The sequence below is a fragment of the Poecilia latipinna genome, unplaced genomic scaffold (genome assembly GCF_001443285.1).
Source record: "Poecilia latipinna isolate Pla-1442-1.1 unplaced genomic scaffold, P_latipinna-1.0 Scaffold2724, whole genome shotgun sequence".
Classification (NCBI taxonomy): Eukaryota; Metazoa; Chordata; class Actinopteri; order Cyprinodontiformes; family Poeciliidae; genus Poecilia; species Poecilia latipinna.
In genome coordinates this window covers 26,352-49,344 of record NW_015115340.1, presented here as the reverse complement: position 1 = coordinate 49,344, position 22,993 = coordinate 26,352, and the positions used below count along the sequence as shown (strand labels likewise).

General features: G+C 49.3%; 4 protein-coding genes and 1 long non-coding RNA gene across 8 annotated transcripts in view; 3 read left to right on the top strand and 2 right to left on the bottom strand.

Annotated features, from left to right (window-relative positions):
• Positions 1 to 1,930: 1,930 nt before the first annotated feature.
• LOC106938910 (potassium voltage-gated channel subfamily D member 2) lies at positions 1,931 to 8,647 on the top strand. The gene is made up of 4 exons (XM_015021114.1): positions 1,931 to 2,588; positions 4,279 to 4,374; positions 4,450 to 4,685; positions 6,115 to 8,647. The coding sequence occupies exons 1-4, from the start codon at positions 2,436 to 2,438 to the stop codon at positions 6,287 to 6,289; spliced, it is 660 nt and encodes a 219-aa protein (XP_014876600.1). The 5' UTR covers positions 1,931 to 2,435; the 3' UTR covers positions 6,290 to 8,647.
• An 842-nt stretch (positions 8,648 to 9,489) lies between these two features.
• On the bottom strand, positions 9,490 to 13,841 carry tspan12 (tetraspanin 12). 2 transcript variants are annotated; one of them, XM_015021112.1, is made up of 7 exons: positions 12,569 to 13,837; positions 12,247 to 12,329; positions 11,946 to 12,081; positions 11,333 to 11,398; positions 10,221 to 10,328; positions 9,989 to 10,132; positions 9,490 to 9,922 (listed from the first exon to the last, which is right to left on the bottom strand). In XM_015021112.1, the coding sequence occupies exons 1-7, from the start codon at positions 12,632 to 12,634 to the stop codon at positions 9,569 to 9,571; spliced, it is 957 nt and encodes a 318-aa protein (XP_014876598.1). In that variant the 5' UTR covers positions 12,635 to 13,837; the 3' UTR covers positions 9,490 to 9,568. The 2 variants fall into 2 exon arrangements, with proteins under 2 accessions (XP_014876598.1, XP_014876599.1); XM_015021113.1 differs by lacking the exon at positions 11,333 to 11,398 and having other exon boundaries at positions 12,569 to 13,841.
• Positions 13,842 to 14,162: 321 nt separating this feature from the next.
• On the top strand, positions 14,163 to 18,732 carry ing3 (inhibitor of growth family, member 3). Of its 2 annotated transcripts, XM_015021110.1 has the most exons (12): positions 14,163 to 14,294; positions 14,406 to 14,477; positions 16,067 to 16,167; positions 16,305 to 16,370; positions 16,480 to 16,576; positions 16,644 to 16,715; positions 16,783 to 16,899; positions 16,985 to 17,148; positions 17,732 to 17,922; positions 17,998 to 18,190; positions 18,257 to 18,295; positions 18,363 to 18,479. In XM_015021110.1, the coding sequence occupies exons 1-12, from the start codon at positions 14,267 to 14,269 to the stop codon at positions 18,477 to 18,479; spliced, it is 1,257 nt and encodes a 418-aa protein (XP_014876596.1). In that variant the 5' UTR covers positions 14,163 to 14,266. The 2 variants fall into 2 exon arrangements, with proteins under 2 accessions (XP_014876596.1, XP_014876595.1); XM_015021109.1 differs by lacking the exons at positions 14,163 to 14,294; positions 14,406 to 14,477 and adding an exon at positions 18,570 to 18,732 and having other exon boundaries at positions 14,840 to 16,167; positions 18,363 to 18,492.
• Positions 16,077 to 16,330, bottom strand: LOC106938911 (uncharacterized). The gene is made up of 2 exons (XR_001422717.1): positions 16,257 to 16,330; positions 16,077 to 16,190 (listed from the first exon to the last, which is right to left on the bottom strand). It is a non-coding gene; the product is annotated as an uncharacterized LOC106938911 (long non-coding RNA).
• Positions 18,733 to 19,051: 319 nt separating the features above from the next.
• cped1 (cadherin-like and PC-esterase domain containing 1) overlaps positions 19,052 to 22,993 on the top strand; it is a 19,230-nt gene continuing 15,288 nt past the window's right edge. The window contains exons 1-11 of one of the 2 annotated variants that reach the window (XM_015021115.1): positions 19,052 to 19,485; positions 20,463 to 20,608; positions 21,304 to 21,395; positions 21,467 to 21,545; positions 21,613 to 21,682; positions 21,784 to 21,925; positions 21,998 to 22,125; positions 22,200 to 22,272; positions 22,409 to 22,561; positions 22,730 to 22,834; positions 22,900 to 22,993. In XM_015021115.1, the coding sequence (XP_014876601.1) occupies positions 19,289 to 19,485; positions 20,463 to 20,608; positions 21,304 to 21,395; positions 21,467 to 21,545; positions 21,613 to 21,682; positions 21,784 to 21,925; positions 21,998 to 22,125; positions 22,200 to 22,272; positions 22,409 to 22,561; positions 22,730 to 22,834; positions 22,900 to 22,993 (1,279 nt within the window). In that variant the 5' untranslated portion in view covers positions 19,052 to 19,288. Of the gene's footprint in view, positions 19,486 to 20,445; positions 20,609 to 21,303; positions 21,396 to 21,466; positions 21,546 to 21,612; positions 21,683 to 21,783; positions 21,926 to 21,997; positions 22,126 to 22,199; positions 22,273 to 22,408; positions 22,562 to 22,729; positions 22,835 to 22,899 lie in introns of both variants that reach the window. The other variant, XM_015021116.1, reaches the window with a different exon arrangement.

Sequence of the window (22,993 nt, the reverse complement as noted above, 5' to 3'; positions counted from 1 at the left end):
TTGGAGAAATTCAAGGCTTTATTGCACATTGAGTGCTTCAAGAAAGTCTGGACTAAGTCTGTTGAGTCTTACTGTATGACAGTGTGACAAATGTTCATAATTTTCAGAAATATAAATGAAAGCCTCTACTGTAGATGTTATCTTTATGATCTATGTTACTGTGATGACACTACAACTGACTGAAGTTCAATATAATTATGCATAAACACTCGAGCACTCAAATTTAACTTGGTTTAGAATATACAGATAGTCAAATTTGTACTGTACAGAGCAAATGTTGCACTAAAGTAATGTATATATCTTGCTGTGGCAAGATATATACATTATATCTTGCCACAGCAAGATATAATGTATACATATTATATATATTACATATATATAATATGTAATATGATCACATATTATGATCATGTCTATTTGGAAAAAGCACTTTTAGCTCATCTTAGTATTAGAACACCATATTATCCCACCGGTCACAATTGTGACCGAACATAAAACACACTTTTTTACATACTTTTCCACAATTTTTAAAATTATTTCCCTGATTAGTTCAAAGGGCTATCAATGACATCGGATTTTCATATTTACATGTTTGGGAAAAATTTGGGATTAAATTGGTTAATAAACATGTTAGTGAATGTTAATAAACATGTTAGTCAATATTAATAGACATGTTAGTAAATGTTAATAGACATATTAGTAAATGTTAATAGACATGTTAGTAAATGTTAATAGACATGTTAGTAAATGTTAATAGACATGTTAGTGAATGAGCTTCAGTTTCTGTTTTCATTCAGACTATTCCAAGAATCACATGGGAACAAACTACCAGACATGTAGTTTAGATGCATGGTGACTCGGTCTAAGGAACACTGGACTGGGGCCGGGTCAGCTGTTCTGACCTTAGTCTAATGTTTCTGGACCTTTTCTGTCTGACGTCGACACCAGCTGGTTTCCAGTTTGGTTTGGTTTGGATCCAAACTGGTTTATGTTGGAGGCTCATGTTTCAGAGCTGGTTTTGGTTCTGGTTCTGTTGTTGTAAGGTGGCCCATCTGCCAGCTGAGGCTTAGTGCCAGCAGAGGAGATGTTCTGGTTCGGTCCGGTCCGGTCCGGTCCGTTAATCCGAGGGTCGGATGATGAGTAGTAAACATCTTAATCCAGCCGATCAGCTTAACACATTTACCTCCCTCCAGATGCAAAGTTCTGACCTGGAGCAGAACCAGCAGGTCTGGACCCAGTGGGTCTGAACCAGAACCAGCAGGAAGCTTCTCAGTAAAAGCTTGAAGCTCCGTCAGTCAGACTGACAGGAAACAGAAAACACTCATCTATTATGAACAGCAGGGAGAGTGTGTCAGTGTGTATCAGTGTGTGTGTCTCAGTGTGTATCAGTGTGTGTGTCTCAGTGTGTATCAGTGTGTGTGTGTCAGTGTGTGTGTCCTGTCAGCTCCTGCTGCTGTACCCGTTTGTTCACAGAGACATGAATGATTGAGGAGCAGTGAGGCTTTCTGCAACGCTCAACACCTGCTGCTGTTCATGTTTACACACACACACTGACACACACACACACTGACACACACACACACTGACACACACACAAACATGGCAGTTCAGAGCAACTGCCATGTTTCCATCTCAGGAACTGGTTCTGGTTCTGTGGGTCAGTTTCCTGTAGAATTCAACCAGAATCTTCCTGATAGATGTAGAGCAGATAGATGCTGATCTCTGTATATAGATCAGGATTCCAGACTGCTTCTTTAAACTGGCAGTTCTGTGGACCGGAACCGGGTCGTGTAGTAAACCCAGAGTGAAATAGGATTAAATGAAATAAAAAGCAGATTTTAGTTGTTTTTTCTGATAAATCTCTGCAGCTCAAATTAATTGTTTTGTTTTTTATTCTTATTAGTTTCTGCTAGTTTTATAATTATTTTATAATTATTTTGTTTTCTGTTTTTTGTTTCTCTGCCTTTGATCATCTCAGGTTATAAGTGTGATTGTAAATAAACTTTCAGTAAAATGGGTTAAAGCAGAACCATTAGTACTGACCTTTGACCTGCTGAGGGTTCTGGCCCGGTTAGATCCAGCCCATTATTCTTGGTTCAAGTGGCCTGGTGTTTCTGGATGTAGCAAACGGGAGATGAAGGCTTTGTGGAGCTGCGATATTTCTATAGATCCCTGGAGGCGTTTTCCATCTGAATGAATGAATGTCTCGGTCTGACTCATATCTGCAGGTTATTCTCTGAGTTGACCACTAGAGGGCAGCAGATCCGTCATGTCGGACCTTTAAATATCTCAGGTCACCATGAACTGGATCAGAGGAAAGAGTCTCAGTTCAGCAGATCTGAGTTTCTGGATGTTTTGGTGCTGAAGCCTTTAGTCGTCCCCTAAAGCAGAACCAGGTCTGACCCTTGACCTTCTGTCCCCTCAGATACGGCGACATGGTCCCAAAGACCATCATGGGGAAGATCTTCGGCTCCATCTGCTCCCTGAGCGGCGTGCTGGTCATCGCCCTGCCCGTCCCCGTCATTGTGTCCAATTTCAGCCGCATCTACCACCAGAGCCAGAGAGCCGAGAAGAGGCGAGCGCAAAAGGTACGGGCCTTCCTCACACCTGCAGAGTCTTCCTCATACTGAGTCAGCTGATGATGTGAGGAGCGGCCATGTTTTAGCAGGAAGTCTGCCTTGCTAGTCGTATCTGGGGGTTGGTGTGGCTCCCAGTTTCCCAGTAGGTAGCGTTCCAGTTGACTTTCCCACTGGGAAGCTGGAATTTACCACTTCTGAGTGCAACTGGAACACAACATCAAAACAAAAAGCCTCACCTGACCTTCATCACCTGGATCCAGGTGAGAAGAACCAAATCTGCAGCCCTTCAGGGGCCTGACCTCTGCTGTGTGTGTGTGTGTGTGTGTGTGTGTGTGTGTGTGTGTGTGTGTGTGTGTGTGTGTGTGTGTGTGTGTGCTCCTGGAAGCTAGAGCTTATATGCAGTACAAACGCAGGCAGCAGCTGGTTGGTCCAGATCTGGAGGTAACCATGGAGACCAGGCCCCGCCTCTCTCCCTGTCAGGTTGAGTGGGTACAAGTTGCTGCATGTGCGGTGTTTTCAGTGAACCTGCAGCAGTCAAAGGTCAAAGATCAGAGATGGTCTGCTTGTGTCCGGGTCCAGAACTCGGTTGGATCATGCTCAGACAGCAGCCTGTAGTTCCGCCTTTTGCCCACTAGGCTTCAGTTTGTGTGGGTCCTTCAGCGCCACATGGTGCAGCCTGAAGCGACTGCTTCAGCCTCCAGCAGGTCAGAAGTGTTCAGATCCATCTGCAGGGCACTGCTGCTCATTCGTCCCATCATGGACGACCTCCTGACCTCGTGACCTCTTGTTTATGCTTGAGGGGCGTCCAAGTTAGCGTTCAGGTTACTCCTCAGGGTTTGTTTTGGTTGGATTTTCACCTGGTACAGGGACAGAAGAGATGAAACTTCAGTCCCAGGTTGGTCTGACCAACGACTCATATCTGCAGGTTCACACCAGCGACCGTTTCACATCGCTGGTCCGGTCCAGCACTGATCCGGTCATCAGAAACCTCCTACTGCTCTCTAAGCCGCCTGAAACCAAGCAGCTGCTGAGATTAACATGAATGGCTGTTGCTTCTGTACTTCTCTACCTCAGTGGTCTCAAACTGGACTCCTCTAGTGCCGAAGTCCTGAAGCTTCGAGATGTGCCCCTTCTCTAACTTGACTTAAAAGTCTGAATTGCCTGGAGCAGTCCAGAGCGAATACTGGAGAAGCAGAGAGGCAGAGAGACGCTGCAGGAGACCAAACCTGGATGGCCTGGAGTTTGAGACCACTGGTTTATTCTGTCAGCATGTGGAGGAATGAACCAATCAGCATGCAGGGTCATTGTGACCCAGAGAACAGGCCGAGGAGCCAATCAGCTGGTGTGGTGTTGTAGCAGATCTCTGTCCCAGCCACAGTCCTCCAGGCGAGGCTCTGCAGCAGAAGCAGCAGCTCTGGCTATTGGTCAATGGAGGTTCTTCTGCAGACATCAGGTGTTTCCCTCCACCTGTAAGATCCTCATGATCAGTTTTTTCTGAACCTTCTCTGTCTGAGACAAAGCTTTGAGCAGCAACTCCAGGTCAGATGTCCTGACTCTGTCCCTCTGGGTCACATTCAGCCTGAAACCTGCTGCTGGGGGTTAACAGCTGGGGTCCTCTGAATGCGCTGATGCTGGTCCAATCCGGATGTGTCCATCACAGCATGGTGGCTCAGATAATGGCTATCTTTGTGTCCTACAGGCATCCAAAGAAGCAGGCCAAGCACTGGTGTGTAAGATCAACCCCACCTTTGAGCTGCAACATCACCACCTGCTCAACTGCCTGGAGAAAACCACGGTGAGAACCTGAGGTCAGAGAGAACCCGCCCCTGAAGTCAGCCCATGACCTTCTCACCTCCTCTTTGCTCCTCAGAACCACGAGTTTGTGGACGAAAAGTTGTTTGAGTGGAGCTGCAGGGACCTAAGTCCGGTAAAGCAGCTGTCTCCATCTTCCTCCATCTCCTCATCCTCACCTCATGGTTTCTCCTGCTGTGGCCGCAAGATAAGGAAGACCTTCAACATCCCCAACTCCAACATGTGTCTGGGGCTGCAGGGCAGCGTCCAGGAGCTGAGCAACATCCAGATCAGGGAGCGGCCAATCACCAACAGGTTGGTGCAGATCCATCAAGGTGGTCATGGCTCCTTATCCTCATGGAGGTTCCTGATATTCAGGTTCCTCAGCATCAGGAACCTTCAGAAGATCATGAAAGGTCACAGCTTAGATGAGGAGTCGCAGGTTCTAGAGATTCTAAAACAGGTTCTGGGGTTTTATTTGGGTTTAGATCATCAAAAAGTTGCAGGACACTGGCTCTTGTGGATTGGAGTTTGAGACTGCTGCTCTGAAAGAATCAGAATCTCTGAGACATTGAGGAGCTTTTAGATCCACCGTATCTGTGGAGATTTCAGCAACTGTGAAGGTCCCACATCATAGATTGATTCAGAGATCAACTTTTCAGCTGCTGAGCCACAGAGAGGAAGTTCTGATCTGTTCTCTGCAGCTGTACTGAGCAAACACATGGCAGCAGCTGGTCAGGTGATGGAGCGTTCCCATTAGGGCTAAAATGATTCCTCGAATGATTCGAGTACCTCGACTATTAAAATTCGTCTACGACAATTTATCTGACTCGAAGCTTTGTTAATTTATGTTTTATTATGTAGCGCACCATGTTCTGGCCGGGTGATTATCTGTGAGGCCAGCGCTCTTACTTCCACCTATGAGTTGCTGTGAAGTGCCGGCGGCCTGGTGTTGAATTGTGCGACATTTTGTGAGGGTTTAGGGGAGGATTGTTGAATTCTGCGGTGCGATGGTTGAACTACGACAGCTTTTGTGGCGTCGGAATAGCGTCGTCACAGAGAGAGAGTGAGAGATCTCTGATTCCTCGGATAATCGTACAAATATTCTATAGCAGGGGTGTCAAACTCCAGTCCTCCAGGGCCGCTGTCCTGCAACTTTTAGATGTGCCTCTGCTGCACCACACCTGAAAAGAATAATTAGGTTATTAGCAAGGCTCAGGAGAACCGATCTACACAGGGAGGAGGTAATTAAGCCATTTCATTCCACTGGTTTTTACCTGTGGCACATCTAAACACTGCAGGACAGCGGCCCTTGAGGACTGGAGTTTGACACCCCTGTTCTATAGTGTACTCGATTACTAATATATTCTTTTACAACAGCCCTAGGTCCCATGCAGAGTCAGATGGCAGGAATACAGAGTATGTATGTCTGTGGGAGGACTGGGAACCAGCTCCTGATTTTTCAGTTTCAGCCATGAGGTGACAACTGATAGAAGATCAGAGATGTTACCTGCATCCTAAACAATCAGACCTAATGGACACCTGAACTGTTTTACCTGTCTGAGCCCTGACCCGTTACCCTAATGGACAACTGAGAGGCAGGGGTGTAATACTGACTGACTGAAACTTCACAGGAGAGCCACAATACTCATAAATCATTTATTGTGAAACAAAATCTAAATGACCAAATATTGACTCCAGATGTTAACTCCAGAACCTTCTCCTGTTTATCATCCTGTCCCAGTCGATCCAGTCTGAACGCCAAGTTTGAAGAGACGCTCCCTCTGAACTGTGAGCCGCCGTACCTTTCCCCGGCTGTCGCCAGCATTTCCACACCTAACACCACTCCAGACGGAGACCGGTCCTCCGGTTCTCCCGATCACTACCAGGCCAACATCGTCCGGGTCTCTGCTCTCTAGAGTTCAGCCGGCCAAGGGGCTGACAGCAGGAGGACGTCCCAGAGAGGAACGTCTTCAACTGAAACACTAACACTGCTGTAATTACGCTGGGTTCCAGGTCCAGCCACATCTGCAGGAGTCTGGGGAATCTTCAGCAGAAACACTGGAAACAATCTAGTTAGGAACAAACCAACCGGAGCCTGCAGGCCTGTTGGTTCCACTGGTTCTACTAGGTCGGAGGCCATATTACTGAGCCACTCAGGGTTTCCAGTGATTTTACTGGGATATCCCACTTTGGGTCATGACCCAACGTTGACCTAAGGAACCCCAAAATAACCAAACATCTTCTTCTTGTTCAACACTGAAAACATCTCCAGCCCTCTGCCCCGGGAACTACTTATTCCAGTAGCTTTTGTTCTTAACCCAGTGTTTCTCATTTCCGGTCCCCCCTGCCCTGCATGTTTTAGGTGTTTCCCTTCTGCCACACACCTGGATTGAATTTTTTTGTGATTAACAAGCGTCTGTAGCACTTGATGGTCATGTAATCATTTGAATCAGCTGTTCTGGAGTAGAGGCACATCTAAAACATGCAGAGCAGGGGGGCCTGAGGACTGGATTTGAGAAGCACTGTCTTAACCAAAGAACAAAGAGCAAGCAGTGAGCAGCTTTTAAAGACCGAAAACAGAAATAGCTGAAAACTTCAGCCAGCTCACCACCAGGAGGCAGCATAACGGGAGGATAATGGGGGAGAACTAGAGCCAGGATACAGCCGGGTTTCCTTCAGATGATTGTGAATGAGCTGACCGAGCAGCCGTCTGCTGCAACCCAGGTTTTAAATTTGGTTGCTATGTGAGACGACATGATGGGTTGTTTTTGGTGCTTAGCAGAGAATTGATTTGCTGTGATGTCTTTATTTGGAGACTTTATTATTATTTAATCTTTCTGCCTATGCATGCTAAACAGTCATGTTGAGTGTCCTGAGCTAGCGCTGGGATTTACAGCATGCTCCTGAACGCTGTGCTCTATCACGGCACATCTGAGAGGAAAAGGGTTGAGAGGATTATTGTCCTTCGTTGTTTATTAGAATAAAACTGAATAGAAATTTTAAAAAAATTTGTGGAAACGGCCTGTTAGCTGCTAGTTTAGAGCACAGCTAGCTTCTAGCTTAGAGGATGGCAGCTGTTAGCAGCTAGCAGTTAGCTCAGAGCACGGAGTCTCTGCGTTCAAGGTTATTTCATTAATTCTTTTCTATATGCGGAGCTGATGTTATTTTCTAAGTTACCTTCTTGCTCCCTGTTGCTGTCCTGGTTCAGTCTGATTCTGCAGAACTGACCTGTAGTGTGACCGGCTTGACCCCTGACCCAAAGAGCATGCTCTGTTACTTTTCCTGGATGGGTGGGATCCCTCCTCTGCATGGATGTGGTGAAGGCCGGTCCAAACGGGCCTAGCTCCTGTCAGAACCGACCTTTTCTCTCTGCTGTACAGAAATTGTTTGTACAAACGATGATGTGGAAAGGTTCTGGTCCATTGTTGGTTCTGTTGGTTTGGTTCTAATGGTCTGATCCAGTGGCTCCACCATTGACCAGAACAAAAGGCTTCCAGAACCGAAACCGAACCGAAATGATTGACTTCATTGGAACATCAGTTCAGTCTGAACATTCTGGGACCATTTTTTCATTTTACTAATTTAGAAACAATGAATTATTAACAGCTTTTCCAAAAAACACAGCAACTTTTCAAAGCACAGAAAGCATCGAAGATTATTTATCTGATGATTCAGACCAAAGCGCAGCAGAACGGCTTCAGGAGATTCTAAACACGGTTCTGGCCACAGGTCAAGTCTGATGCCACGTCTCCAACATAAACCTGAAGTCTGCTTAACTTTCTGGATTCATCAGGACTTGTGGATAAATCGCTGATCATCATCTCCGTAAAGATGAACGTTTGTACTGAAATTATTTATGAATGAAAAACTAATTAAAAAGTGGAAGCATTTATATTTGGAAAAGAAAATGCAGTCAAACATTGAACCCTGTGATGCTCCGTATCAGAAACATGAGGTGCCGTTTGTAAAGTTCCACAGTCCAAAATTAACAGCAATATTTTGGTTATTTAGCCTGTTATCAGAGAAAAACAGAGATTGACTTTTTAAAGTCATATTTTCACCATTATTTATTTATATGTTACAGTTTGAAACTAATATTTAATTAGCAAGCTAACTACTTTTATAATGAATAATGTCATTAACTGTGTAACTTTACAGAAACATGTTCTGATCTTCCACATCCGTCGCTTCTTCCAGTGTTTTATTAAGAACGCTGCTGAGCTATCCACAGGTTTTATTACAAAAACTACACAGCCCATGATGCAGCGGGGCTAACAGTTCTCCTTCATCACTTCCTGCCTGGATGCTGCGGCCCACTGAGGCAACAGGCTGGAATATTTCTCTTCATACGAGTTGTTCTGTTGTTACTAATGTTTTTATGAGATTCATGAAGGTCTTTAAAACCTGAGCGACTCTTAACTGGACGCCTCCTCCTGATGATGACCAGGCTGAGGATGGAACCTCCTTGCACCACTTCCTGGTTTCGGAGCATGAAGTGATGATGGTGATGATGATGATGGTCCAGCCTTCATCCTGGTCCTGTGGTTCTGGGTTGGCCGGATAGATTCAGTCCAACTCTCTGGATGTAAAAGATCTCGTAGTTTCTGGTGAACGTCTGATGTTCTTCCAATCTGTGATGATATGAAGTTTTCCGTTCCACAGGATATTTTCATAAAGCCATGCATGTGTGGAACACAGGAGTGATTATTTATCTGTTCAATAAAGACCATTATTATCACTTCTCCTGGCCTCCATCATTCTGACCCAAACACCAACCATCGTCCAGCAGGTTTCACTGAACCGGACGACCCTTTAAGACAGACTGCAGCAGCCTCAGCAACACCAACAGGTCCAGGCGTCCATTACGGGGAGAAGCAACAGTCCAGTTCAGGAAATGACCTTCACAGATGACGGGTTCAAAGGTTGCTGCTGGTCCTCTGGACACTCATCCTCAGCTGATGGGGACATTTCCGTCCCGGTACCATCCAGTCTGAGCAGCGCGAAGGAGTTTCTGGGTCCGGTTCTGGTCCGTTTATCCTGACAGATCGGTTGCAGGAGCAACAGCAAACATCCTGCAGAGCCTCGTCAGGTCTGACTCCTCTGTGGTTTTCTGGACCGGTAGACCAATGGAGCCCATTGGCAGTAGACCGTCTCCAGGGACACCAAGCTGCCTCCAGCTCTGGCTACATCCCAGATTACTCCAGATTCTGTGGTTCTGTATGGTGGAGTCCGTATAATCCTTTCCCTGCGGCGCCAGGCGGCTCCAGGTCCTCCAGCCCGGCCTCAGCAGCTCTCTGGTCTCTGGGTCCGACCCGGTCGCCGACGCTGGTTCCGTTGGTGGCTACGACTGAACCGGAGTCTCCAGGCGGCCCAGGGGTTCTGTATGCGTCTGGCTGCTGATGGTGACGGCCGTAGTAGAGCGCCCAGAGCAGCGTGAGGGTGAGCGCCATGGCCAGGATCTGCGCCACGCCGATAGAAACCCCCAGGAAACGCAGAACCTGCAGCGGCTTGGTTCCCCGGATGAAGCGGTAGACCTTTGGACCGCATCCCTGAAACACAAACAGGAAGCTGTGATTGGCTGAGAGGCCTGACCAATCAGAGGCGGCGAGGCTCACTTCCTGGTGCAGATCACTGAGGTCATGCTGGTGGGCGTGGCCAGCGCAGCCGGGGAACTGATTGGTGCAACAGGAGTCTGGAGGAAACTCCATCTCTGTCATCTCCAGCCAGTCGGTGAAGTAGATCACCCCACAGCACTGAAACTGATCACAACACACACACACCTGTAGGCGCACAGGTCACATGACCACAGCAGCTGTCTGTGTGTGTGTGTGTGTGTGTGTGTGTTACCTGTGTCTGGAAGCTGTCCCAGGTGTGTGTGAGCCACTGGTAGCGCTGCAGGCTGTAGTCCGGCATCCGGGACTTCAGGCTGATCATGTCGGCTCGCTGGACTGAGGGCTGCACGCACGCACACACACACACACACACACACACACGTTTGTCAGTAATCGTGGTCTCGGCTGTCCGGCTGTGCCTGCATGTTTCCATCATCACCACTTTGAGATTTTTTCTAATGAAAAGTGCGGTACAAATTAAATTGATTATTATTATTATTATTATTATAGCTGAAGGAGCCGCTAGCTGAGGCTAACCAGGTGTCCGCCGCCTCCTCATCAAGCAGATGTTAGTATTTCAATCATTATCTCATTTAAGCAGCTTAGCTTCTGGTATTTTTAGTGGTTTAGCTTTAGCTTCTGCTGACATTTTTATGTTTGTTTTTGGTTACTGGGTCTAAGTTTCCAGTTACTACTTGCGATGTAATGACCATGGCGGCCATTTAAAAAAAATGTTTACCAGAAAAAGGAGACAAGATCAAGAAAAAATAAAAAGTTCAAAATATGTTGGCACCAAACATTCATCTAATTGTCAATTTTAGTGACAAAAATGAATTTCCATTATGGCGGCCATCTTGAAAAATCAAACTATTATCAGTAAATAATGTGGGTCTAATCATGTATGATTTGATACCAAAAGTATTTATATGTGATAAATGCAGTCAAATATTGTGCAATAATAAAATTTCCTTGACGACCATCGCGGCCATCTTGAATTTTTCCGTGTCTACCACTATTTTTTTATTTTTTATTTTATTTTGGAGAGGGAGGAGGGACTGGAAGCTGATCTGAGAGCGGCGGGCCGGACATGTTTCACATTTCTGGTTATTTTTAGAACCGGGTCGGGCTGGAGCCTCTGGTTCTGGGCCGGCAGCTGCTCAGCTCTACACGCCGGTTCGGTTCGGCTGGGGATTGCCTGGTTCGGGTTGGAAAGTTTCACCTAGGTTTTATCCAGAACAATTAAACCAGAGCAGAAAGTTCTGACGCTAAGCCTCTGTAGAGCCATTGTTCTGAGGTTCTAGTCGGGTTCTGCTGACCCGTGGTTCTGAAAACGTGACGGTTCCTCACCTCGTCGTAGGTCCAAACTGCAGAGGCCAGCTCCACACAGAAGATCACCAGCAGGCTGCAGAAGTACTGGAACACAGCAGAACACAGTCAGACCCAAACAGGTCAGAACTGGACCTCCTTCTGTCTCAGAACCATCATCTGCTCAGTCCATCCGTTCTGGACCAGAACCAAACAAGTTATCAATAAGCCAATAAAACTGGAGTAGATCCATCAGAACCCGGAGCTGGAGCTGTTCTTTAGTGAGGAACCGGACCAGAACCACAGGGAAGAGAGCAGGAGACGGACCTTCAGAACCAGGAGCATCAACAGAACCACCATGACTGACCAGAACCAACCAGTCTGCAGGTCACTGAGGAGGTCCAAATGGTTCCTACTGGTTCCGACTGAAGTGTTCAGAAATTCCAGTCTGCTGATTCTGGAGTGAACGCCACTGGTCTCTTCAGGTTCTGGTTCCTCGCCTGGCTCTACTGGTTTTGGAAGGTTCTGTTCTGACCTGGTAGCTGAGTGCTAGCTGCTGGTTCTGATGGCCCGGTCCAGCCTGGCTTGAGGTCCAAAGTTTGTTCAAATGTTCTGTATGCGCTAGATGTTGTAGATCTATGTGCTCCAGATGTACCCAGCAGAGCAGCAGCAGGCGGCAGCGCAGCGCGCCGCAGTAGCCCACCATGCTGAGGATGAGGAGGAGGCAGCAGACGGAGATGAAGACGGGGTGGACGGCTGCAGAGTACGAACGGACGGCGGCTTCCTCCAACCTGCAGCAGGAAACACCACATCACCACGCTGCCACTACCGTGCTGTCAGAATGAGTCCGGACCCTGGGTCGGGTCAGACAGAACCTGATCAGAACCAGCAGAGTGCTTGGTCCAGAGAGGCGGTTCCGAGTGAAAGGAGGACCTCCAGAACCAGACTGGACTTACCTGGTGTGGGCTGTCAGGGTCAGGACGGAGCTCAGGGTGTCTCTGATCCACGCTGCCACGCCGAGCACACACACCGACATCAGCTGCTCACACACACACACACACACACACACACACACACACAGGGAGGTAAACAGGGATCAGGTTCTGCGTCTGAAATAAATATCCGTCAGAATGTGAGACGTGTTGGGACAGATGCAGCCCGGCCTGGTTCGGTTCCACTTTAACATTAATCTGAGTCGGAACCGGCTGCTGGTTCTGCTGGGTTTCAGCCGGGCCCCCTGTCTCCTGGCGGTGGCAGCATCATGCTGAGGCGGCTCACCCAGAGCAGCAGGTTGAGGGCGTACAGCAGGCAGCGCAGACACCTCACCGCGTCCTGCCGGGCCATGGCCCGCCCCGGCGCCCCTCACCTGGGCCCTGGAGCCCGGGGACCCATGTCACTGCGCAGCCCCGGCCCAGCGTTGGCTGCTACCGGAACCGGAGGGCCGCATTCTCCCCCAATAGGCGGGTTCTGGTTCTGCTCAGCTCCGAGGCGAAGACGGCGGTTCCGATCCTCTCCAACCCAACATTCTTCCTCTTTTTTAATCGGGTCCAACAGAACCGGAGTGACAGCTGAGAGCACACAAACATCCAGTGATCTACTCCAGAACCTCCTATCGCTCCAGAACCGGCTGCTGAGCCCGAGAGCTGGAGCGTCCCGTCCCGCTGCCGGTCCTCCTAAATAAAGCCGACCCGGGCCGCTCCCCCCGGCCCGGCCCGCCCTCTGTCCCTCCGTCACGCTCCGGTCCTGGGGGAGGACAGAGGAATGTGTCCGCCTCCAGCCGGGAGCCGCGGGGTCAGCAGGCCGTGAGGAAGAGGATGAAGCTGCAGGGAGGAAGCACACACACACACACACGCGCGCGCACGCACAGACACACACACAAACCCTGGCTTCCGCTGCTATCTTTATGAGGACACGTCATCCATTCCCATTCACTGAAAACAGAACCCCGTGCTGATCCAACTGATTTCTGTTATCATGTGAGATCCCGTCACCATGGAAACTAAGAGCCATTAGCTGGTTTAAATCTCTGCAGATTAATCCGGTTTAAAGTCATGTTTTAATTGAACCTATTACTCTGACTCTCTGAAATTAGTATTTCAGCCAGAATCAGGTTTGAATATTTTCAGGGTTTTATGAATTAGCAGCGCTGCCAACAACTGATGGTTTCATCCAGGACTCATTGCTGTTTAATATCATCTGTTGAGCTGTTAGCATGTCAGGACAGACAGCCTTCAGTCAGAGGACTCTTCAGATTCGCCCCGAGACTGACTGCTACTAGACGGCAACAGTATCGCCGCCCACAACTCTGAGTTACGACATTTCATTTTCCTTGAGTTAAAACATCAATAGGAAGTAGTGAAACCATGAAATGTAGCAGGACAACAATAGTGACCAAGCTAAGAAATATAATAACAACAAACACATGTACAGCTGTTTATTTATTTTCCCTCTAGCAACAATAAAGTATTTTTTGAATTTTTAATTTGTTATGATAATGGTAATAATTGTAGTAACAATCCAATAGGAACAGCAAATATGAAATATACTATATTATAAAAATATACTACAGAAATAATATAGTTATTAGTAAAAATAAGAAACATGTAAAGTTAATAAAAACTGTGAGACATTAAAGCTTTGAGGAATCAGATTCAGTATGTCGCTGTGAATCAAAACAGGAACATAAAAAACATTTTATTCCTCATCTAAAATACATCGAACAACGGAAAATAATCTGGATTTCTGGGTAATTATGAAATGGAGAAAACTACAGCTCCCATGATGCAACAGCACTAAAACCCGCGAATCAAAAATCTTTAATGTTTTCAAACCAATCAGGTGACGGGAGGCAATTGACGTCATGCGTCCCTGCTTCTATTTTTAGGGTCTTTTTTCTGAGCCAGTCCACGGCTGGAGGCGCCATCTTGAAAGACGAATTTTGTCGATAAAAACGACTAAAAGGTTAAAAGCAGCAGGATGTTGTATCTGGAGGACTACCTGGAGAGTGAGTACGGGGCTGTTGCTGAGCGGCTGCGGGGTTTGGGGGCTCAATAAGCGGTAGATGGGTCGCATTTGGCGGTCGGACCGTTAATGTCCTGTTTTTCTCCTCCCGCAGTGATCGAGCAGCTTCCCATGGACCTCCGCGACAGGTTTACGGAAATGAGGGAGATGGACCTGCAGGTTCAGAGTACGGTCCACAAACACACACACCGTCTCACACACACACGGAACCACGGTGCCTCATAGAGAACTTGAGTCAAAACAAGGGAGGTTTTAGTTGGCGCTGATACTCAGATTCAGCTTTTCTAGCTGAAAACCAGCCATTACTACAGGCTCTGTGGATCCAACAGCGCCCCCGACCGACACACAGCAGGAACTGCTGCAGCTGGTTTATACTCTAAATCAGTGGTGCCCAAAGTGGGTCCTGGAGTTCCGGCATCCTGCATGTTTCAGTTCTCTCCCTGGTTTAACACACCTGGATCAAATGATGGCTCGTTAGAAGGCCAAAGAGGAGCATTGACAAGCTGAAAAGGTTGTTGCCACCAGGGAGAGAACTAAAACGTACAGGATGCCGGCCCTCCAGGACCCACTTTGGAGACCCCTGCTCTAAATAAACATTTTTATTTATTCCTTGAAAACTCGGTTAGAATAAAATGATAAAGACGGTGTCTTTAAAAGCTGCCAACCTTTTCAGTGATTTATTACATACATTTCTGAATTTCTCTAGTCTGTTTTTCCTGGGATTTATGTGATAGAACAACACAACATGGTGCAGAACTGAGAAAAATCATGCTTTTCAACATTTCTACAGAGAAAATCTGTAAAGTGTGGTGTGTGTTTGTATCCATCACAGCATGATGCTGCCACCACTTTGTTTGACCATGGCGAAGGTGTGTTCAGGGTGATGCGCGGTGTTGGTTTTTCTCCTCTCAGTGTTTGCATGTAGGTTAAAAAGTAGCAGAGCCTTCTTCTGCTAGCGGTTTCTCCTCCATGGCTTCTGTCTTCTGGATTTCTTAAATTGATTATTTTGTTCTTAGCAAATTGATTAACGGGTTCTACTGGATTTTCTTTCTAAATGAAGTCACTCTGTGTTGCTCTGTTACATAAAATCACATTAAAAAACCAGAAGAATTAAAGAGGAAATTAGAAATAACACTGAGGCAATACAGGGTGGCCCACGAAAAAGTAGCCCGCCTTCCTGCCAGAGAGGCAAGAAGGCGATTCAGAGCATTGGTGCCCCTGAGTTGCGTTGCGTATATGACGGTATATTAAGGCGCGCCCAAAACTGCATTGACGCACCAGGGGATCATTTCCAGCACTTTCTGTGAAGAGTGAGTAAAGATTTTGCCATTTCAAGTTCTTTCTTTTTTTTACGGAAGGCCGGCAGTAATACTATAGTAACGCGGGCCACCCTGGATTTATTCTGTTTTGGCCAGTTTTTATAAATATTGCCATAAATCTTGTAACTAATAATCTAGTTTTAAAGCAAACTGAAACTACAGGTACTGTCTCTTTAAATGACACGTTTCTCACACAAGTTTTTTTTAATGAGAAAAGCAGCTGGAAGAAACTCGGACAGGACCTCAGCTCCACGCTGTCAGAACCGGAGCAGATGTTCTGCTGCCACCAGAGCAGAACCCATAGAACCCGAGTGGAGTTGGTTCAGATCAACACGCTGCAGGTTCCGAGCTATTCTTCTGTTGGGATGGATACTGTTCTCCCAATGGATCACCTGGTTCTGCCCGGTCCTCCTCAGAGCTTCTCTTCCCGTTTCAGATGCCACAGACCAGCTGGAGCAGAAGGTCACAGAGTTCTTCGTCAACGCCAAGAAGAACAAGCCGGAGTGGAGAGAGGAGCAGATGGAGATCATCAAGAAGGTGGGAGCGGCTGGACCCAGAACCTTCCAGATGTTCTGAGCGGCTGGACCCAGAACCTTCCAGATGTTCTGAGCGGCTGGACCCAGAACCTTCCAGATGTTCTGTTCTGGTGAACGTCTGCTGTTCTTCTGTTTCAGGACTACTACAAAGCTCTGGAGGACGCTGATGAGAAGGTGCAGCTGGCCAATCAGATTTATGATCTGGTGAGATGTTCCGCTGATCTCCACTAGGGGCGATCGAGCCCGGTTCTGACCACCCAGCCCGGTTCTGTCAGTCCAGCTCTCCAGCTCAGCTTCCTGTCTCTGTCCTCAGGTGGACCGGCACCTGAGGAAACTGGACCAGGAACTGGCCAAGTTCAAGATGGAGCTGGAGGCTGACAACGCTGGGATCACCGAGATCCTGGAGAGACGTGAGTGTCCCGGTCCGACCCGTTCTGGCGGTTTGGGTCAGCTGACTTGTTCTGCTTTTGTCCTCAGGGTCTCTGGAGATGGACAGTCCGTCTCAGCCCGTCAACAACCACCATGTCCACTCCCACAGCAGCTCAGAGAGTGAGTCCAGCCGCCCGCCTGCAGGCCGGCTCCGGCTCCGGTTCTAACCGGTTCTGTTCTGTTCCAGAGAGGAAGTACAGCGCCCCGACCCACCACACCACCGAACACGTTCCAGAGAAGAAGTTCAAGTCTGAAGCTCTGCTGTCCACACTCACATCGGACGCCTCCAAGGAGAACACACCAGGTAGGTTCTGCTCACCTGGACCGGACCTGGACCCAACCAGACCTGGGGACCTGCACCTGTCCTGACTTGTTCCTGTCACCTGCAGGTTGCCGTGCCAACAGCACATCCTCGTCCACCAACAGCGTCTACAGCGTGAACCCGTCCCAGCCGCTGGCGTCCTACAGTCTGTCCTCGCTACCCGCCGGGCCTGGTGCCGGTGCCGGCGCCATCACCATGGCGGCGGCTCAGGCCGTCCAAGCCACAGCTCAGGTGGGAACATGGCTGACACGCTGAGCGCCTGTTGGCGTCTGGGGAAAAGACCAGAACCCATCATCAATATCATCAGCACTGATGATGCTGCATGTTGTTTTTACCCAATCCTGGTCAGAGCCTCAACGGTCAACAACATGCTAACAGCTTGCCATAAGGCTTCCATATTTAATGGTGGTGCAGGTTGGACTGTCACAGAGCAATCAGATCAATGATGCTACAGGCTAGCACAACCTGCACCGAGACCAGTACTTTAACTATACACCTAGCTTAACCGGTCTCAGCTATCACCGTTTGCTACTAAACATAAACAGACGACACTTAGCCTATTTGAAGGCAGGTGGAGCCTGGTGGGGGTAAGAGGAGTCTGGCAGCCCATCAGGCTGATGATCCACAGAGGAAACCTGTTAGCAGTTAGCATTGTGAGGAGGTCAGTGAGTTCATTGACAGTTTGAACAATTATATGGAAAAACATTTTTGCAGCTTTGAAAAGCATCAGGCCTTTAAGTGAAAACTGAAAGCCTTTACTGACATTAAGCTCAGTAAAGTCCAGTCTTCCATTGGTTCTGGTTCTGGTTCCCAGATGAAGGAGGGCCGACGGACCTCCAGCCTGAAGGCGAGTTACGAGGCGATCAAGAACAACGACTTCCAGCTGGGTCGGGAGTTCTCTCTGACCCGGGAGAACTCGGGCTACTCTTCATCGGCGCTGGCCTCCACCCTGACCCAGAACCTGACCCCCAGCGCCGCCTCCGACTCCCGCGGACGCAAGTCCAAGTAAGGCCCTCCCACATCAGGACGGGTCTGACCGGGTCTGACTGGGTCTAACCGGGTCGCCTGTTCTGGTTCCAGGAGCTCCATCAAGTCTTCCAACCACCAATCGTCTTCGTCATCATCCTCTTCCTCGCTGTCTTCCTGCTCGTCTTCGTCGGCGCTGGCCCAGGAGCTTTCCCAGCAGGCTGCGGTTCTGCCAGAGGCCGACGCCAACAGCCAGGTGGACTGGACCTACGACCCCAACGAGCCGCGCTACTGCATCTGCAACCAGGTAGGCTGGCGGCCCGCAGGTTCTGCTCTGGTTCTGCTCTGGTCTAATGGGATCCGTCTGCTGCAGGTTTCCTATGGAGAGATGGTCGGCTGTGACAACACAGATGTGAGTATCCAGATGTTCAGCTGGTTGACCAGTTGCCTGGCTGGTTCTGACCTGGTTCTGTCCCCAGTGCCCCATCGAATGGTTCCACTACGGCTGCGTGGGCCTGACCGAGGCTCCCAAGGGGAAGTGGTTCTGCCCCCAGTGCACGGCCGCCATGAAGAGGAGGGGCAGCCGTCACAAATAGACCAATCACACAGGTCAGGAGCTGTGACATCATCAGTGGCCAGGTTTCTGCCTCTGCTCTGGTTCTGATCCGATTTCTCTGTCTCTGCAGTTTGGACTGTTTCCCATCAGACTTTGCTCCCTCACTGCAACTAAAAGAACTACAAACTCTACTGGACTACAACTATGGAGGCCTCTGTGGCTCAAATGGACAGTTTCTGAATGTAGTGTGTGTGTGTGTGTGTGTGAGGTAAATAAACTGAGGATGTTTTCTATCTGCTGCTGCTTCTGGTGTTTGATGCTGTGACGGTGGAACCTGTTAGCGGGGAAACAGCGCCCCCTTGCGGACGGTGCCTTAATGTGAAAAGTTTGAGCGACATCAGGAGGAAACTGAGTTTAAATTAAACCTTTTGAAATTAAAAGCCAGAAATAAAACATTTTACCAGGAACAATAAATGTAAATATTTCCAGAATAACAAAACTAACCGGACTGAGTCCGGTTCCGGTCTTTAGGTCATAAGAACCAGAACCGAAGGTCCGCTTTTCTCTTTAACCAGCCGCTTGTGTTCCTGAAATAACTCCTTCGGGAGGAAGAGGAGGAGGTGCGGACCTCCTGAATCTGCTGTTTTAGAAAGTTCAGAGGAAGAGTGAAACCCGAGCTGCTCCTCCTCCTCCTGCTGGACTAACTGGAACCAGATGGTGAAGCTCCAGCTTGTTTTCCCCAGACTGCAGCGGCTGCAGCCCGGACCCAGCGAGCGGAGACCCGGACCTCCTGGATGAAGCTGCTCCTCTTCCTCGCCAGGTGGAGGTGAAGAAGTGAAGCCGCTCCACATGCGGCGCCTCCTCTTCCTCAGGATGCTGCTGCGGCGGCACGCGTGCGCGGCCCCGCTGGTTCTGCTGCTCGCGCTGCTTTACCTCTGCTACCAGACCCTGAAGGTGGACCGGAACCGGAACCGGAGCGAGTCGGAAGAGATGGAGACTAGGAGAGTGATCTCTGCTCTGGACGCCCTGCAGGAGGAGACGCAGGTGAGACTCACCTGAACTGCGTCTGCGCACCGATGTGCTCCGACAGGTCGGTTCTGGAAAAACATCAGAATTCCGAGTAAATAAAATATTAACGCAACAAAAGATACCGGCAGTAGTCCAAATCAGAATTGATTTCTTAAAAACTATAAAGTTATAATCAGAGAAAAAGAGACAGATTCTCCCTGTTCAAATCATTTAATCAGTTATTGATCACATGATCAGAAAGCTCCCGGTGGAGACCGCATTCCTGCCGGCCTGGAATATTTTTAGGACCCGAATTCTCCAGCGGGATGAGCGGCAGCTGGATGGGCCAACCCGGACCGCCGGTTCTGCTGGGTCCGCTCGGTATTTGACCCTGGATAAAAATATTCCTGAGGGAGGAGTTCCAGGTTCTGGGGCGCTGCCAGTGTTTCGGCCCGGGTTCGTCTGCTTCTGAAGCTGCTTCGGAGCGGGAAGTCCGGCTCCAGCGGTTTCCTGTCCGGACCGGACCAGAACAGGACCGAACTCTCTCGGCTCTTACTGCTCCTTAATGCGGCCTGCTGCCTGGAAACTTCCCCAGTCAGAAATAAACAGCAGTAGTTGGATTATTTATCCTGAATGTTAATCAGAGGCTAAAAGTTTAGCTTCGCTATAAACATTTAATATTCAGCTGCTGAAATGTTAAACAGCTGAAACACAGAAAGGCCTGTTGCTCTCTGGAGGGTCCAGTCCTCTGAGCTGAACCAGAACCAGAACCGACTGAAGCCAGTCCCTCTGAGAACAAACTCAGTTTGTTAGAACCCACCAGATTAACCCTGGTTCTGGTATCATGTGGGCCCAGTCGATAATAATAAGCTAATGCTGATTATTTATAGCAGATTTAAGGCTGCTGGAGCTGGCAAACTGGACCAGAACCGGACCAGCTTCAGATTTTGGACCAGCTTCAGATTTTGGACCATCAGCCGATCTGTGTGTTTCCTCAGGCCCGGTCATCTCAGCGCCGGCGGCAGGCCGTGGTTCTGATGGGTCGCCACGGCCCATCGGACCCTGAGGTTGTGCTGCACCAGCAGGTTCTGCAGCAGATGGGATATCAGGTCCATTTGACCCGGTTCGCTGAAACCAGCAGCTTTCTGAGGATACAGAGCAGTGAAAACACACACACACACACACACACAGAGGGTGGAGACTTCCTGTCATGTGACTTCCTGTCCAGCAGCTGGAAACAATCAGGCAGAGGACTCTGCTGCTGAGGTTCTACAGAGAGTCCAGAACCGGGCTAGGAGTCCAGTTCAGTTTATTTATGTGGCTCCAATTCACAACAAATCATCCCAGTTAATCCCAGTTTGATTAGTTGTTCTAATTGGATTAAAGTTTCTGTCTGACCTGCCGCATCACGCCTCCTGACCAGCAGGGGGCGCTGCCATTGACTTTGCAGCAATCCCTCAAACTCAGCATGCATGTAGCAACAGTGGAGAGGAAAAACTCCAGCAGAACCAGAACCAGAACGGGCTGCAGGTTGGAGAAGACGGAGCAGAGCAAACAGATGGAGGTTTATCGTTTATGCCATAATCCAGAGATTAAAGGAAGAAATCCTGTGGGATTAAATGACATCCTGGTTAAAAGCTTCATCACTGGAGGATCATTTGATCCCGATCAATAATCAACTGATCAGGTTCTGTTCAGAGGTTCTGATCCAAAAACAAAAACTTCTGTCATCCAGGATTTAACGTCCTGTAATCTACTGGAATAATCTGGATTACAGAGAAATCTTAACACAGAGCCCTGCAGGACTCCACCTGAACCCTCCACCTGTCCTGACTCCTCCCCTCCACCTGTTCCAGATGTGAGTGGGTGGAGCCTCCTGCTGTGTCTCAGTTCTTCAGAGCCGAGCTGCTTGAGGAGGATCAGATTCTCACATCTGCAGCATCAGATGGTGAGACTCATCTGTCCAGGCTGAGTCCTGCTGGATGACATCACAGCTCACCTGTGTGTGTGTGTGTACAGGTGAACCTGCTACCTGAGCTGATGGAGGCGTTTTCAGATGCAGGTGAAGGTCGATGTCGCTTCTATCTGCAGCTGACAGGTGAGTCTGTTCCAGGTCAAGCAGAAGTCAACCTCAACGCAGTATTTCACCTTTGACCTTTCTCTAGAAGCTGATCTTCCCATGAGGCCTGTGTCCTGTGGGTCGTCCAATCAGAAGCCTCCCTTTGCTCAGAACAGGTGAGCATAGGGTCGTCAGGTGGTCCGGGTCTGATTGGACCTGGAAGCCCCATGTTTGCTGATTGGACGGTGAAACTTTCAGTTTCCTATTTCCGGGACAGGCCCAGCCACGCCCCCTCTCCTGCTCTGGTTGCCATGGTGAATGTCTTTGTCCTGGTGACCTCTGTGACCCCTCTGACATCATTCCTGCATGACATCATCGTGGTGAAGGCCAGCGAGAACGACCCGGGCCAGCAGACCCAGGTGATGAACCAGAACTTCTGGTAGGATCCGGGTCAGTAGAACCTCCTGACCTTTTGGCCTCCTGCCCTGCAGATCAGAACCTTCCTGCTGCAGCGGTTCGGGCCGGCCTCGGCCCGGCTGGCCTGGATCCAGGTCCAGAGGGCAGTGGTGGCGGTGCTGCAGGTGGCGTCGACCAATCAGGAGCCTGCAGCGGGCGGCAGGTGAGGCCCGGTTCTGCCCAGGTTCGTCTCTGCGGATCCGTCCGGTTCTGACTCCTGGTTCTGGTTCTGTCCAGCTGCCTGCTGTGCTTCCAGCTGCTCACCTTCACTCTGATGTTCAGCGGCGCCGCCTCTCCTGCTGTGGTCCAGGTGAGCTCTGCCGCCCCTTGCTGGTCACGCTGGTTCTGACCCGCTGGTCTCAAAGTTCTGCCAGGTGGTACCAGCTCAGGACCGGTTCGGTTACGCTGAATGTCCAGCAGGGGTCAGCGTGTCTCTGTCTGTCCAGGTGGACCCGGGACTCAGCGTCCCGTCTCAGGGTGAGGACGCCTTCAGAGGACAGATCACCAGAGACCGGGTCCTGGAGGACAGTCTGCGCCTGCTGCTGCCGCTGCCCACACACCTGCAGACGCACCGGGCCTTAGAAACCCTCAGGCGGCAGGTGAGTTTGTGTTGCCATAGCAACGGGAAGCAGGAAGGTGTTCAAAGTGAGTCCCGGGGGCCGTTTGTGGTCCCTGATAATAATTCAGGAATAAATGCAGTAAAACAGACTGATGGATAGTTCGGCTGGTTTATTGCTGAGGGTTTTAACTGGATCCTCTGTGTTCAGTACGGTGGCTGCAGAGGGACACACGGCAGCTGTTTGAACCATGACCACTTCCTGTTCCTGCTGCGCTTCCATCTGCAGCTGCAGATGCCGTCAGCCTTCCACCTGGTACGCCTGGTTCTGATGGTTCTGGTTTTGTCATGGAGCTGATCTAAATCAGTGTCTCTCTGCAGCTTCATCCCTCCTCTTCCTCCTCTTCGTCGCCCCCCCCCAGCCTGCTCCTCCTCCTCCTCCTCAGGATCAGTCGGCACCACGACCTGCAGAGCA